Source organism: Pseudopodoces humilis, chromosome 1, assembly GCF_049639895.1.
Source record: "Pseudopodoces humilis isolate 2021_Gansu_Grassland_sample_001 chromosome 1, ASM4963989v1, whole genome shotgun sequence".
NCBI lineage: Eukaryota > Metazoa > Chordata > Aves > Passeriformes > Paridae > Pseudopodoces > Pseudopodoces humilis.
In genome coordinates, this window is record NC_142200.1 from 143,744,585 (window position 1) to 143,759,090 (window position 14,506).

Consider the following 14,506-nt stretch of genomic DNA (forward strand, 5'->3'; position numbering starts at 1 on the left):
AGTGAAGTTCAGAGTAACCACCATTTTCTATGTCAAGGAAATGATTGCTATTGCATTTGGATTAAAATGTCCGTAAAATTTGCTTCATTTTCTGTAAGGAAGTAAGTGGACATGGCAATCAAAACCACAAGGCAGCCTTTCACCTGCAGCCAGGCCTCTGACAGCAGGAAGACAGGAGTAAATACAAATGTCTCCAACTGCACATTCCATTTACTTCTGGGAAGTAATCATGTTTTTCACCTCTGAGTCTGTGCGTTTGCGTTGTTTTCCTCCATAGTGATTAAATGGTCTGTAACAAAAAGCATAGAATAAGAAGGTTATTTTACATTTGTTCATAGAATTGCTGAAACTGAGCCTAGAATGCTGCTTTCAGTTCTTGTGTCTGCATTTTAATAAGTAGGTTAAAAGTTTGGAGAGGATTCAGGGATGAAAGAAAAAAAAAGAGTTCATGGTTGAGAAAAATTTTCAAAGGGTAAATTTACTTAGAGTAAATCTTTTTAACTGACTGAAAAGGAGATTTTGAGGAGAATTGTGATTAGCAGGAATTAAATATTGAGCACACCATAAGGGGAAGTAATGAATTTTCAGTCTTTTCATCCATCCACTCTAGCTGAACCCCTTTCAGAGGCTGATTGAGTCTAACACTAAATTTCTGGGCTAAAAAAAGACATAAACTGTTGAAAGGGACACTTATTTTTTTTACTTGATTTAGTTCTTTGGTTCTTCTATAACAATATTGGCCCAGACAGTCATTCCAGAATTTTACCAATAAATACCTACTTAAAGAATCAACACAAACAGCCATGGGTACACAGCATGGCACAGATGACCCAGGCCTCGTTCATATCTACTTAGCAGGTGAACTTTGACTTATGCAGCCACATATCCTTGAATATTACCTTTCATTTTATTCCTAATGAAGTTTAAGCTGCAATGTGGTATGCGTTTTGCCATGTTTTGATTTGAAGAGTGCTTTGAATGCTCCCAATGGGACATGAAAGCCCCATTAAGGGTGAATGGAGGCAAAATGATCTTTCAGTCACCTCATGCTGCCTAGATATGGAAGAGAAACTGTTCTCTTCATGATGTGAAGCTTCATGATGTGACTTATGCTTTACCTGACAGCCTGCAGAGTTTATGCCTCTGACTGTAATAAACTGCAGGTACTGACTCTAGGCTCCTGTCACTGAAGGAAACTTAAGGATTAGAAGGGGGTTTATTCATTACCAAATCCAGTTCCTTGTTATTGAAAGCAGTATCACTTAATTTTTTACAAGTGGACCAAGCTTTAAGTTAGAAATAGTGCAGATTTTTACTAAAATGTTGATTTTAAAAGCTTGTTCCAACAGTAATGGAATAATTACCAAATGGTAATACTTTGTGTTTTTTTCTTCTTTTTTGGGGGATTATGTATTCATCAATACATTTATGACTATATATATTTATAATATTTATATATTTATGACTATATATATATAAAATCCAGCACATACCTATGTGAGTCTATACTAAACTAGTTTACGTCCTCTTTTTTTGTGCAGACATTGTAATTTTTAATTCAAATTTATTTTCCTTGGTTGTTTCAAAAAGTTAAAATAGATACATTGTGCTATAATACAGCATTTAGCTGGGGAGTTACTATTACTGGGTTAATGCAATGAAAATACAAGCTAGAAGTATTTGGAACAAAAAAAACCCCAACTTTTCTGTTCTTAAAAAAAAGCAAATAACCAAAAAGTATAAGTTATGAATAGAAATGACATGTTAGTCAGCAATATTTTAAGCTGAATCCAGATCCAAGACTGATGGAACTGGATTTCTGAAGTTATGATGCAATTCTTTCTATGTTTTAGATTACCCAATATAAGACACTGAAAAAATCATCCGGTAAATAAACCTAATATACATAATTTTGATAGTATTATGTTTCTTTTTTACCATGATCAAGATATATTAACTTTTGAATATTTTTTTTTTGTCTTCCATAATTGGCTTTTGAATATAAAGTGCTGGGTGTCGTCTGTGGCATGTGTATACCCAAAGATCTCTTTAAAGTCAGTGGTCATTCCTGGCATCATACTAAAGTGATTTGAAGCTTTGGGCTTCAATCTGACTAATTCCTAGGTAATATTTTGAATATAACTATGTAACTAGTCATATTAACAGAGAGAGTAACTTCCTATTTTCTGTTTAGCCAAGCTTCATTTGAATAAGGGATAATTTGAAAAAAGGTATCACCTATTCAAATGCTGTGAGATAAATTTAGACTTAAAGGCGTGGTGCCAATCTTGCATTTACAGTTAAAAAGTGCTTTGAAATCCATTGGCAAATTCTGAGGGAACCTTCCTAGAGAACAGTTCCAACTTTAAAAGCTTCCAACTTTGACAATTCAAATTACTTTTATTGCCTTGACTATCCCAACGTTTTTATTTGGAAAATCTTAGAGGTAATCCTGTGCACATAAAACTCTCCTTGTGTATTCAGGGTACCAGATACTTACTGGGTCAACCTGGAGCTGAAAAATGGTGTCAAAACTAATCTGAAAAGCAATAAACTGAGCAAAATCTCATAAATCTTCTCAACTTTTATGCTGGGGGTTAGGTACCACGAAATGTAAGTTAGAAGGAAGTCTGCTTTTTATTACTGCTCTTGTGTGCGTGTATCTGTCCATTACCACTATGAGAAAGTTTTCTATTTACACCTAGATCACATATAGCTTACAACAGGTCCCTTAGAGTTACTGAGGAGGTCGTCAGAATGGCTGAGGGCAGCCTCTCCAGCACTGTCTCATTTTGTCTGGGATATGGATGAAAAACACCTAGAGGTGTTTTAACCACTCTGTGGTGCAAAGTACCACCGACTTGCTTTGGTAGTTTTACATCTAGAATGCTTCAAACTATTACTTTTGTACTCCCATCAGATCAATGCATGCATCTGTCAGCCTTCTCATCAGTTTGCTAGAGCTGCCTCCTTTAGACTGAATTTCCTTTGGTATAAATAGATTTTGCTGTGGTGGCTACTCTGACCTTCCTTTGTGATGTAAATACCTCAGAACTGAGCAGTAACTTCTGCCCAAGAAAGGATTGAAGCTGTTTCCATCCCCCCCGCCTTTTCAGCAAATATAAATGTGTATGTTGTTTCTGATGATTCATCTGCTAGAACTGGAAGAAAGAACTCAGCAGTCCACAGTATGAAACAAATTATGTACTGCATCTCCTCCTTAGGTTTACTTCAAATTCAGTAGATTAAAAAGAACACATATTGCCCAAGTGGGAGTGGAAGCTTCAGGTCTTCTAAATCTTACTTTCTATAAGCTACAAAAATACTGTTATTTTTGTTTACAATCTTCCAGTATTCAATATGTCTGCAGATAAAGTTAGAAATGCCTGAAATGCTGTTTCTTGACAGTGGGTGAGTCATTTCCCAGGTAGCTCAGGAACTAACCCTCACCTCAGGCTTGGACTCCTGGCTGAGTCTCTGGTTGTTCCCGTTTTTCCTCTTTGATCTGGTCTCCCTAGTTCTTAAGAGCGGGTTTGCTCTGGTGACAGCATTTCTCTCTTCATCACAAATCCAGTGAAGGCCTAACATTCAGCTCCTAACAGCCTGGCTCCAGTACCGTTGTCATTTATTGTGTGGGTCTTTTATGTAAGATGATGAAAGTTGGGATCCTGACTTTACTGTTCCAATATTTCTATATGCAGTTCTAAGAGAATTTGGTTTCCCTGGGGCCAGGTTTGCACATGCCAGACAGTTGTCTGTTCTTGTCAGCTGTGTTTGTTATAATAAAAGATATTTTGTCTACCTATACCCTTGCCTTCAGTTACACTGTTCAGTCTGGACAAGCTCCTGAGCAGAGAACAGCACAAGTCTAATTCTAGTTGAAATTAGAACTAGACTCAACTAGGAGTATAATTGTCAGATTTATCTTGGAAACTATAGGGACGCTTTCATCACTTTCAGCATCTGAAGAAGAAAAGGAGATTGAAGATAAATAGGAATAGGCAAAGAAGAAAACCCCAGACAAGTAATAATATCAGACAGAATCACGTGCTTTGCAGAAAAACAGCTGTAAAGTAGGACAGCTTTTCCCAAGAAGCAGCTCAAAGACTGTGCCCCCTGCTCCTTTAACTCTGCTTTTAATAGTATTCTATTCCTACAGCCTCAGTGAACACCTGAAGTCTCCCTCCTTGAGCAGTGGGCTTCAAGAGGAGAAAGCATGGGAACATTTCTGGCCTGTCACACCCATGATATGATTGTGCCTGCAAATACCTTGTCTTTATCTTCACAAGTATCAAAAGAACAAGGGTGGAGCTCTGGCCATACTGAAGCTGCAGGACCCTCTGCATCAGGACTACAAGAAATACATCAGTCAAAGATTACTTTTTCTAACTCTAAAAATTTATAAATACTTTACCATCTGCTTTTAACCAATAAAATGGGCCAGAGGCTGGGGAATTAATATAATTGGAGTTATAATTGGCATTGACAACATATATGATGTATCAATAGTTGTGAATGAGCAGAAAATGATGATCCTTATTTTTGAAACTTCTCTAGACTAATGATACATACTTGGATTGAAATAAAAGTTTGATTTGCTAAATCACAACCTGTAATTTATAGTGTGTCCTAGATTAATAGTCTTCTGTGTGTATTTAGACAATTATCTACTTGCAAAGTCAGAAAAAGAGAAGATTGCCCAGGGATGTACAGGGAACAGGGAATAATGGGGAGATTGTACCTTCTCATCACAGCACTTGGGCAAAAACCAGAGAAAGCAGAAATCACTCAATGACAAAAACCTGCTCCAGGGAAGAGGAATAAAAGTTGTGACTGAAGTTTTAAGTAGTCTTTCAAACTAGAAAATCGGATGCGTTTACATTGTTGAGTTTGAGGAGGATCAGCTAGAGCCGAGCACCCCCGGCTCCCTCATGTTTCCCCGCCGGCTTCAGTGACAGTGGTGGCTGTCGTGTTCCCAAGTGGGGAGCTGAACCCCTGCCTACACCCGGCTCCGACGGGCTCCGGGTGACTCCTGCAAGTGACCCCTGGGGTCCAGACTGCTCTGCCGACTCCCTTCACTGGGGAGCTCCCTGCAGGGAGCAGCTCTCCCCATGCCCACCACTGTCTCCCGCCCTGCTTTCCCCCCAGGAGCCGCCTGTCCTGCCGCTCACGGTCCCTTCTCCCCTCTGTGTCCCCCGCTCCCTGTCCCTCAGGACACACAGGGGCACTCTGTCCCTGCCAGTCCCCACACGGGCACAAACAGCTGGCCTGTTTCCGGCAGGATGAGGACATAGTCTTAAGGTGCGCCACGGGAAGTTCAGGTTGGACATCAGGAGGAAATTCTTCACTGAAAAGAGAGATTAGACATTGGAATGGGCTGCCGAAGGAGGTGGGGGAGTCACCGTTCCTGGGAGTGTTTAAGGAAAGACGACATGGTACTTAGTACCACGGTATAGCTGACGGTATAGCTGACGCAGTGATGTTCGGTCACAGGATGGATTCGATGATCTCGGGGGGCTTTCCTGCCTGAACAATTCCGTCATTCTGTGACTCGGGCCTTGCCGGTAAAACCAGCCCCGCCCCCGGCAGCCCTGGCCCCGCCCCCAGAAGCACTGGCCCCGCCCCAGGCCGACCTGGCCCCGCCCCTTCCCCGCTCTTCCCTCTAGCCCTCCTCTGGGCGTGACTTCGCCCACCCTTCGGTTAAAGCTAGGCCACGCCCCCGCAGTGTGGCTCCGCCCTCCCCTTCGCCCGCCCCTGGCGGGGTCGCTGCGCGGTGACGCAGCAGGAGGAGCTGAGGCGGCGCTTCCCGCCCTTCCTCCTCCTCCTCCTCCTCCGCGCCAGCCGGACGGCATAGATAGAGCGGCGGAGCCGGGGCCCCTCAGCAGCTGCCGGGGCCCGGGGGAGCAGCCGGGCTGCCTCCGGCCATGGTGGCCCGCTCGTCGCCGGCGGGGCAGGAGCAGGCGCGGCGGCGGCGGCCGCCATTGCTCGCGGGGGCCGCGGTACTATGAAGGATGGAAGCGGACGAGGTGACGATCCGGGAGCAGAACTTCCACAGCCAAGTGCGGGAGTACACGGTAGGTGCCGCCGTGCCCCGCGGACCCGTGGTATGATTGGTCAGGACCTGTCATTGCTCTCTGCCCCAGCCCTGGGTACCGGCGGGTTGTCCCGCTCTCTCCCGCTATCCTTGCCTGCCCCTCGCCCTAGTGTCCGGAGGGACTCAGGGGCCTGTCTCGGGTGGGCAGAGAGGTGAATGTACCTTCTCTGAGGTGCCACGAGAGCTGGAGGATCCTAGCGCTGGCCCTCTGGAGGGTTTTTATCTCCTTGTGCCTTCAGCGAAAGATGGAGATGCTGTGTATGCACGCAGGGCATCTGTGTGCTCCATAGGTGTGCTCTCGGAACAGGTACCGGTGCAACAACCTCGAAGCTCAGCTTCGGTAAGAGATGACTGCGAGCGGACATCATTTATGTGTTCAAGTATCTAAAGGGGAGGTGCCAATAGGATGTACCAGGCTGTGCTCGGTGGTGCCAACCACCAGGAGATGAGGCAGTGGGCAGAAACTGAGGCACAGGAAGCTCCACCTGAACATGAGGAAGAACTTCTTTACTGTGCAGGTGAGCATGCACTGGAACAGATTGCCCAGAGAAGCTGTGGAGTCTCCCTGGAGGTATCCAAGAACATCTGGATGTTATCCTGTGCCATGTGCTTTGAGATGACCCTGTTTGGTCAGGGAGGTTGGACCAGGTGACCCACTGTGGTCCCTTCCCATTGTGACCTATTCTAGGATTCTGTGAACACCTCAGCCCTCAGTTTGTTGCCGTCAGGTGTGCATGCTTGTCATACTGGGATACTCCTGCCTTGCTGGGCTGTTTGCAGTGCTGTGTGTAACTTTTGTGTTTTCCCTGACCCCTCATGCCCTGTGCAACCAGTGGAGTGCCCAGCAGTGCCTGTGCTGTCCCATCTCTCTCAGCCCTCCATAGGCAGGTGCAGCACTACACCCTGCGTGCAGACAGACCAGTTGCAGTTTCCTCTCTGACAGCCTTGTAATTGTTCTCAGGACTATTGAAAGCTGATGGAGGTGTTTTGATGGGGCTCGTGTCTCTCCTACTTCAATTCCAGGAAGGAAATACAGGCTGCACAAGGAAGACATGCAGTGCTGTGCCCTGTGAACGTGCTGTCTGGGCTCAGCAAAGGAATAATGTTTTTTTTTTTGCCATCCCTGTTGTCTGGGGGAAAAAACTGATTTCTTGAATTAAAATAAGATTTCATTATTTAGCTTTAAGTGTTTTTCAGCCTTGTTGGGAGACTCTAAAATACCATGGTTAACTGATTTATGTAGTGCTATGGCTGGGTCACTTGATAGCAGACTTGCTTGGAATGTGTTAATTACTCGTCTATAGTATATGAATGCATGTTAAGACCTTTCTTGTGAAATATTCTATTTCTGCAATGTTTTTTTCTGAAGAGTGCAAAACAAGCCTCTGAGAAGAACAGCTACTTTGTGGGATTTTTTTGAATGTCTCTTCTTTGGGCATGGATGTAGTATATGTCCTGGAAGCCACGACTAGCAGAGGGGCACAAAAAGTAAAATACTTCTTTGTAAAGAAGGCTCTAAGTATTATCTTAATCACCTCTGTGGTATGAAAACATGAATGTATGTACAAATCTTTCTTTTCCCTCATGTCTGTTTTTCCATTTGTATTCCATTGTGCGCTAATTATCTCCTGCTTACTTTCACCAGAGTCTTGTTCTGATAAATTGGATGGTATATATGGTGGTTTTATTCAGTAGGAAACACAGATTTTTTGAGTCTGAAGGAATGGCTGTGTGCAGCCTTAGAAGTAGTGAAGTCTATTAAATTCTTAAAGAACTAGTTTATCTGTACTGCAGGTACTTCTCCAAAGTTAGTGGGACTTTTTCAGCCTCTCCAGAGCAATTGGTAAGTCTTCCTACTGGTGTAGCTATATGAAGAATCACACAGGACATCAGTAACTCATATTGTAGAGGCACAGTGTTGTTTTATTTGGACAGTGGATTCAGAATAATCTTGCTCTTGAAACTTTACTTTGATCTTAACATTGATCACAGTCCACCTTTGTTATTGTTTAATCAGTGGGAATAATAATAACAATGTTGCCTTTTAAATTATACACCGGTACAGTTGTGATCTTGTGGTGTTCCAACATAAATTAAAGACAAGGTTTTATGAGTGCATGAAGTGCTGCCACCCCCAGCTGAGTGTGCAGCCTCCTGTGGCTCCCACACAGCTGCAGGAGAATTTTGCAAATATGAGTGCATTTGTGGTTAGTCTGAGCATGCTGGAGCACACAGAGTATGTTGCTTACATGTGCAATTATGTTAACATCCTCTCCTTACCATTCTTACCCTTGCTGCTCATGAAGTTATATAGTGAATAGAATTTCTTAAAATATGCAAATAGACAGTTGTTGTGTGGGTAGTGGGTGTAATCATCAGTTCCTCAGCTGGAGCAGGGAACATATTCCATTCTGACACATGCATTAAACCTTGATTCCAGCTGCAGGTGGGCTGGGGGCAGCAGAGCAGTTAAGAGAAGCATTTGACATTACAAGAGGTAGTGGCTTGAAATTGGGGTGGGGTAGGCTTAGATTAGATATTGGGAAGAAATTCTCTACTGTGAGTGTGGTGAGGCACTGGCACAGGTTGCCCAGAAAAGTTGTGGGTACCCCATCCCTGGCAGTGTTCCAGGCCAGTTTGGATGGGCCTTTGAGGTCTAGCGGAAGTTTTTCCTGCCCATGGATACAGATGATATTTAAGGTCCCTTCCAACACAAACCATTCAATTCCAGTTTGTTGTGGAATATTACAGCAGAGGAGACCTCTCTATGCCTGTTGGGAGCAAGAGAAATTTGTCTGTAAGAAGTATCTTTGAAGAGCTAGTTGTGTGGCACAGTCTTAACTTAAAGCTAAAATGACACATTCATGAGAGAAGAGAAATCAAAGTAAGATGATATAGTTGAAAAGAAAAGTAAAATGGATTTTCTCTTACAAATTTTCTTTGAATACAGAATTTCTATATTGTGCTTTCTGATGAAATCCTAAGGGCACGCTGAGTTTAGCTTTTGTGTAATGCTTTATTTCTGTTTCATGTATTCTCTGAACTGGCAAGCTACATAGTTTTCCATAAAGTTGTGTAACATTAAAAAAATTCAAGGCTTGTTATCTTTTTGGTGGTGATGCCTGTCTCTTTGTGCAGGTTCTAACTTTTGCTAATTCCATCTTCAAAAAACAATTATTTCTGACACATCTTTATAGATTGAGCAAGGTTAGTAAAAGATTATTTTTTAAAAAATACATCCTTCATCTGCTTTTGAGGTGACTCAGTGGCTTAATGCTTAATTTAACTCAGACCTGTTTGCTTTTGACCTCATTTGGAATGTCTGTATGGCACTTGTTTTTCAAGAGGGTGCCTGTTTGCAACAAAATCATCTGCCTTGGATTTTGTTGCTTCATGAGGATGGTCTGTGCTACTAGAAGGTGGTTAACTCCCTAATCAGGTGTGGCTCTGGTTTTGGAATGGCTCTTCAAACATGAATCTGCTCTACAGAGGATCTGCTGATTCGAACAGTTGTTGAAAACACCAAGACTCAGACTTGGTCTGAGTCTGAACTTGAAAATTCAGATGCGGTGAAGTAAGTGTGGAGACTGTGAGCTGGTGACCCAGTGTCAGAGACGTGGCACAGCCAAGAGTTTTCTTGGAGCCAGTGAGATCCTTGACTTCAACAAAGCCAGACTCATGCTCAGTTCTGGCTAAAAGGGGCATCTTTCTGAAAAGCAGCTTTAGTGGACTGCAAAGTACAGAAAAGGGTTTGTGTTCTGTACTTGGTCAGTATTCATATGAAAGAGTTGTAAAGGCAGGACAGTGTTCTGTTACTTTACCTTTCTTGGTCCTTTAATTTATAATTTGTTGAGATCTTGCACATCCATGGAAAATATTTGAACTTCTAGGGAACTTCTTTCCTCTTGGGTCCTGTTACTATGTCTGTTTATAAAGGGTTCATGTTCCGCTGGTATTGTTGTGAACTCTTTATTTCAAATGTAAATGGAACAAGTGCAGTGGTTGAGCCTCTTCGTGGTCCCCTGGGTTTACTTGTTAGAATATTAACTTCCTTTTTTTTTTTTTTTTTCCAATTTGAGTCTTTTATTCTGCAGTATTAGCTTGTATTTTTAAAAGTACAAGTTAAACTTTTTAATTCTTTTTCCACTTAAAAAATGTAGGATTTTGAGTATGTAAAAATATACATGGACACCTGGTTATGAGGGTTCCTTGGCAAAATAAATACTGTGCTTGCATTTGTAGTGTGGGGAAGACTGTGGAAGAACACAACAGAACTGCTAGGTTCTATTATTAGCACCATAGAACTGCTATTTAGGAAGCTTAAGAATAAACAGAGTGAGTATATTTGGAAATAAGTTTATTAAATATGTAATGAAAAAAAAAGTCAGTTCTGGCAGAAAATGTTCAAATGCAAAACTGCTATTATAACTTTTAAGTGTTTCATGCCAGTTCAGGCAGATATTGAAACTGGTGTAATACAGAGTTTAATGTTAAATGTGATACACTTCCATTTGAAAGACTAAATGTTTTCAGGGGTGCAGGTTTCACATGATAATTATTCGAAGAAACTTAATTTCTTTATTTCTTCTATTAATACAGTGTGATTACTGCTGGCATTTGCCCTCTATAAGGATGTAAAACATGGGAGCTGGTTTGAGCACTTCTGTTGCTAGTGGGCTCCTGTTTGTGAACAGTTGTGCATACTTAAAAAACTGAGCTTTTTCACAGACCCTTTTTTCTGCCAGCAGTGATGATATTTTGATAGTGGGCCAGGAAGAAAGTGATGATTAGAAGCGTGGGTGATTTGTAAGAACAAATTTATTACAAATACTGAAATGTTTTTGTTTGCATGCTTATGCAAGTTTCTTTTATTAAAAAAAGATGCCTTTCAATTTTTTTTTTCCAAGTTTTTTTTTTACTTACCAATTTTTTTACTTACACTGAAAACTTGAGGACTACTTTATATCTTAAATACTTGTATTTCAGAAAATAGCTTTGCCTGGATTTCTCAATATTGCTTCTTTTTTCTTTTTTCCCTTAAATATTTTGGGAAAGATTTGTGACTGAATAAAGGAGTATTTCTAGCAGTGATGAGGGACATAAAGCTGAAAGATTGGTGCACATTTAACATAATTAAATATATAAAATATTGGCATAATTCTGTCATCTTAAACATATATCTTTACTTGTAAACATGGATGCTGTACTGAACTTGAAGAAGTGATGAATCATCCTCTGGCTGTTGGTCCTGGGGATCAGCACTGTGGATCCATCTGGAATCAATAGGCATCTCAAAATACTTGGCATGGACAAGTGGAGAGAGATACTTATTCCCAAAACAGAAGCAGCTTTTGTAGAGTTCCACTATTTCTGTTTATGTAAAATAAGCATGAAAGGCTGAAGTGTAAAAATATGCAATTAGTTACAGTTCAAACTAATTTCTTTCAAGTTGCTGGTGTATTTCTTTGGAGGAGCAGTTGACCAAAAGGGCAGCACACTTCATGGAGGGTACAGGCATATGTTTAAGAAAATTTTGTATTGAGGTATAATTAGATTTGAGAAAATGTAGTGAAATGCATAAGAACTGACAGCAAACAAAACCAGCTTTTCATAGTGTGACCAAAGCAAACATATCCACTTTGGTTTTTGTTTGAGTGGCTGGGCATGGAGTGAGGGACTGGGTAAGATGGCAGGGTATAACTGGGACGTGGGAGGGTTGTAATAACAGCTCAGTCTGTGCTGTGAGGAGGTTGCTGAGTGTTCCTGAGTTTATTAGCACAAGACCCTCTGGAAATAGGTGTTTTCAGAGAGCTTAAAGAGGGTTGGGAGATAGGTGAGCAGATGGCCAGAGTAGCAGAGGAAATTGTGGTAAAGCCAGAGTGGAGAGAGAATCTGAAGCACATTGCCAGTGGCATTATGATAAGAAATTAAGAGCTCAGTTCTGTAGACATAGATAGAATTTTGGGTTAAGGAAGACTAAAGAAAACATTCCTTTCAGTATAAGTTTATTGGTTGCATTTGAAGTGTTTTTTTTTTCTTCTAAACTGAACTACTTCTTTCCTTTTATTTATCCTTATTTAAGAGAACAGTGATAACTTTTGTTGAGGAGGTCTTAACTTCTGCATCACTCTCTACTCCCATGCTCTTCCCTTTGTCTTGAAAACCACTGATTATTTCATGTACCCATGTGCTGTCAAATGACTTGGGGCACTGCCTTTTTAGGAACAATTGTGTTCAAGAATTTGTGTACAACTTCTAACACAGGAAGAGGAGAAACTTCTGAAAGTGGTGACTGGAGTTTGTTTTTATGCATCTAATGACAACCAGCCTTGGTTGTTGCATCCCTCTGGAGGGTGAGCAGAGCCAGGTAGAGGTGACCTGGAACAAGTGCTGCTCTAACCCCCTGATTAGGCATTCATGTGACGGGTGAGATTGCTTCACACTTTCAGTGGCTTTGACCTGTGCTCTTTGGGACCCAATTGACTCTCAGAAAGACAGTTTCAAAACTCATGTTGCTGTTTTATCAGCTGGGAGTTGAATATTCATGTATAATAGTGTTGCTCCCCAGACAAAGATTTCTAGGTTTTTGATTAGCTGGATATGTTAAAAGTTGTTTCTAACTACCATCAACATGATTTCAAGAGAGAGCTCTGTGCTTTGTACTGTTTTAATATTTGAGCACTTGGATAATTTTTGAAAATTTTGATTAACTGGAAAATACTCTACAGGTCTATGTTTTATTTTCTCTATTTCCAAATCATGTCTGCTCCTACAGCAGGTAGTATGTGTTTTGATAGCATCGAAGTCTGCATATAACTGGGTTAATGTACAGAGGATAGAAGCAGTGTATGTGTGTGATATTTTACCTCTTTACCTTCTTGTGTGATTTCCAGGATAGGCTTCACAATTGTCATCAAAACATGGTGTTTCAGTTTTACTGTTGATTTTAAGTGCCTGTTTAGGCCTTGATTATCCAATTTTTTCCATTATCTAACTGTAATTTCTATTTTTAATGTATTTATGGAAAAGATTGAAGCTGATGGTTTTAGTTGAATTTGACAATGGGAACATGTCTAAAATACTTGCTGAATTTCAGACTGTAGTAACTTATATCCAGTAGAGAGTCTGCATAATTGGTGAGAATTACAAAAACATACAGATATTGCAGTTTAAGTATGTTTGTATTTTGGGAGTGGGGGTGCCACTTAAAAATGCTCCAGGATATATGTGTGAGAAGACAAGAAAGAGTATTTTGCTGTGTTAGGATGAGAAAGTTTATTAGCTCTGTCTTCTAAGATCTTCTGCATCTTGCCCTGAAAATTAATATTAGTCAAAGAAGCTGTCTTAATACCAAGTCTGTATGAATGAGACTTAGGGAGGTTATTTTTTCAGAAATGAATTTTTAATGGTGTGACTCGAGTTTTAGTATAAGCAATTATTACAGCCTGACTTTCTAGTGTTGAATAATGGCTCACTCAGGGACAGACTGTTACATGGTCTAGGTTGGTGCTATTGGTGTTAATTCTGGAGTGTTTTTAAATCTTGCACCTATGCTGAAAAACATTTTTGACTGAAGGGCTGTAGAAGCTGTTTTTTATCTTCAGCAGAATTTCTAGCACACAGAATATATTTTTAAGTGTTTCTTACTTTCTGTTGGATCCTGGATGTTTTTTCTACATGAGGAAGTCTAGGCACCTGCCTCTGAACCATTTATAATTTCTTCATGACATAGGAACCAAAAAAAGTGGGTCAACTGCTTGCAAATGTTTTAAGCCAGGGAGGAGTCCTGAGAAGAGACTGTATATGGTGGGGAATCATAGGTATGGAGGGCAGTGTTAATAAGCAAAATTAATCTGTAGTCATAGACAGTCATAGCACATATTTGGTATTTTTTCATAATATGAAATTTACTGTGTCATGCCAAGTGTATAAGGTTGGCTGGTTTAAAGTGAACTTAATCAAACCACAGCAGAGTTAATGTCTCATTTGAGAAAAATGAGATTTGCAGACCAGATGATACAATGAATGCTGAGGTCAAACTAAGATCATAGTTAAAAGTTTCAGTTTTCTTTAGTGTGCTTTGTTGGTTGTAAGTCACTTACTGTTGACACATCCAAAACAGGTGGAATGCCTTGTTTGCTTTTTAGATGTCAGTGGGATAATTGAGTTATTAGGAATAACCAAGCAGAACTGCTTGTCTCCACATGTATTTTCTTGCTGTTTATTCCTGCCATCTTTTCTAAGAGTAAACAAAAGCAGTTGCCAAATGGGACAGTAGGAGGAAGCTTGCGGTATTTTAATGCACATTAAAATACTTCAGCAGCATTATAGGAGTAAGAGATGGATGTGTAATGCTGTGTTTGTTGTTTTCTATTACAGAAATTAAAACTAAGAAGTGCAACACTTTTATTT

The 14,506-nt window shown here is 40.8% G+C and overlaps 1 protein-coding gene across 4 annotated transcripts in view; it reads left to right on the forward strand.

The window, feature by feature from the left end:
- The first annotated feature begins 5,792 nt into the window (after positions 1-5,792).
- LMBR1 (limb development membrane protein 1) overlaps positions 5,793-14,506 on the forward strand; it is a 67,795-nt gene continuing 59,081 nt past the window's right edge. Inside the window, exons 1-2 of one of the 4 annotated variants that reach the window (XM_088052174.1) lie at positions 5,963-6,074; positions 6,402-6,612. In XM_088052174.1, coding sequence (XP_087908300.1) covers positions 6,586-6,612 — 27 coding nt within the window. In that variant the 5' untranslated portion in view covers positions 5,963-6,074; positions 6,402-6,585. Of the gene's footprint in view, positions 6,075-6,401; positions 6,613-14,506 lie in introns of those variants that run through there. The other 3 variants (XM_005528529.3, XM_088052183.1, XM_088052190.1) reach the window with 3 other exon arrangements.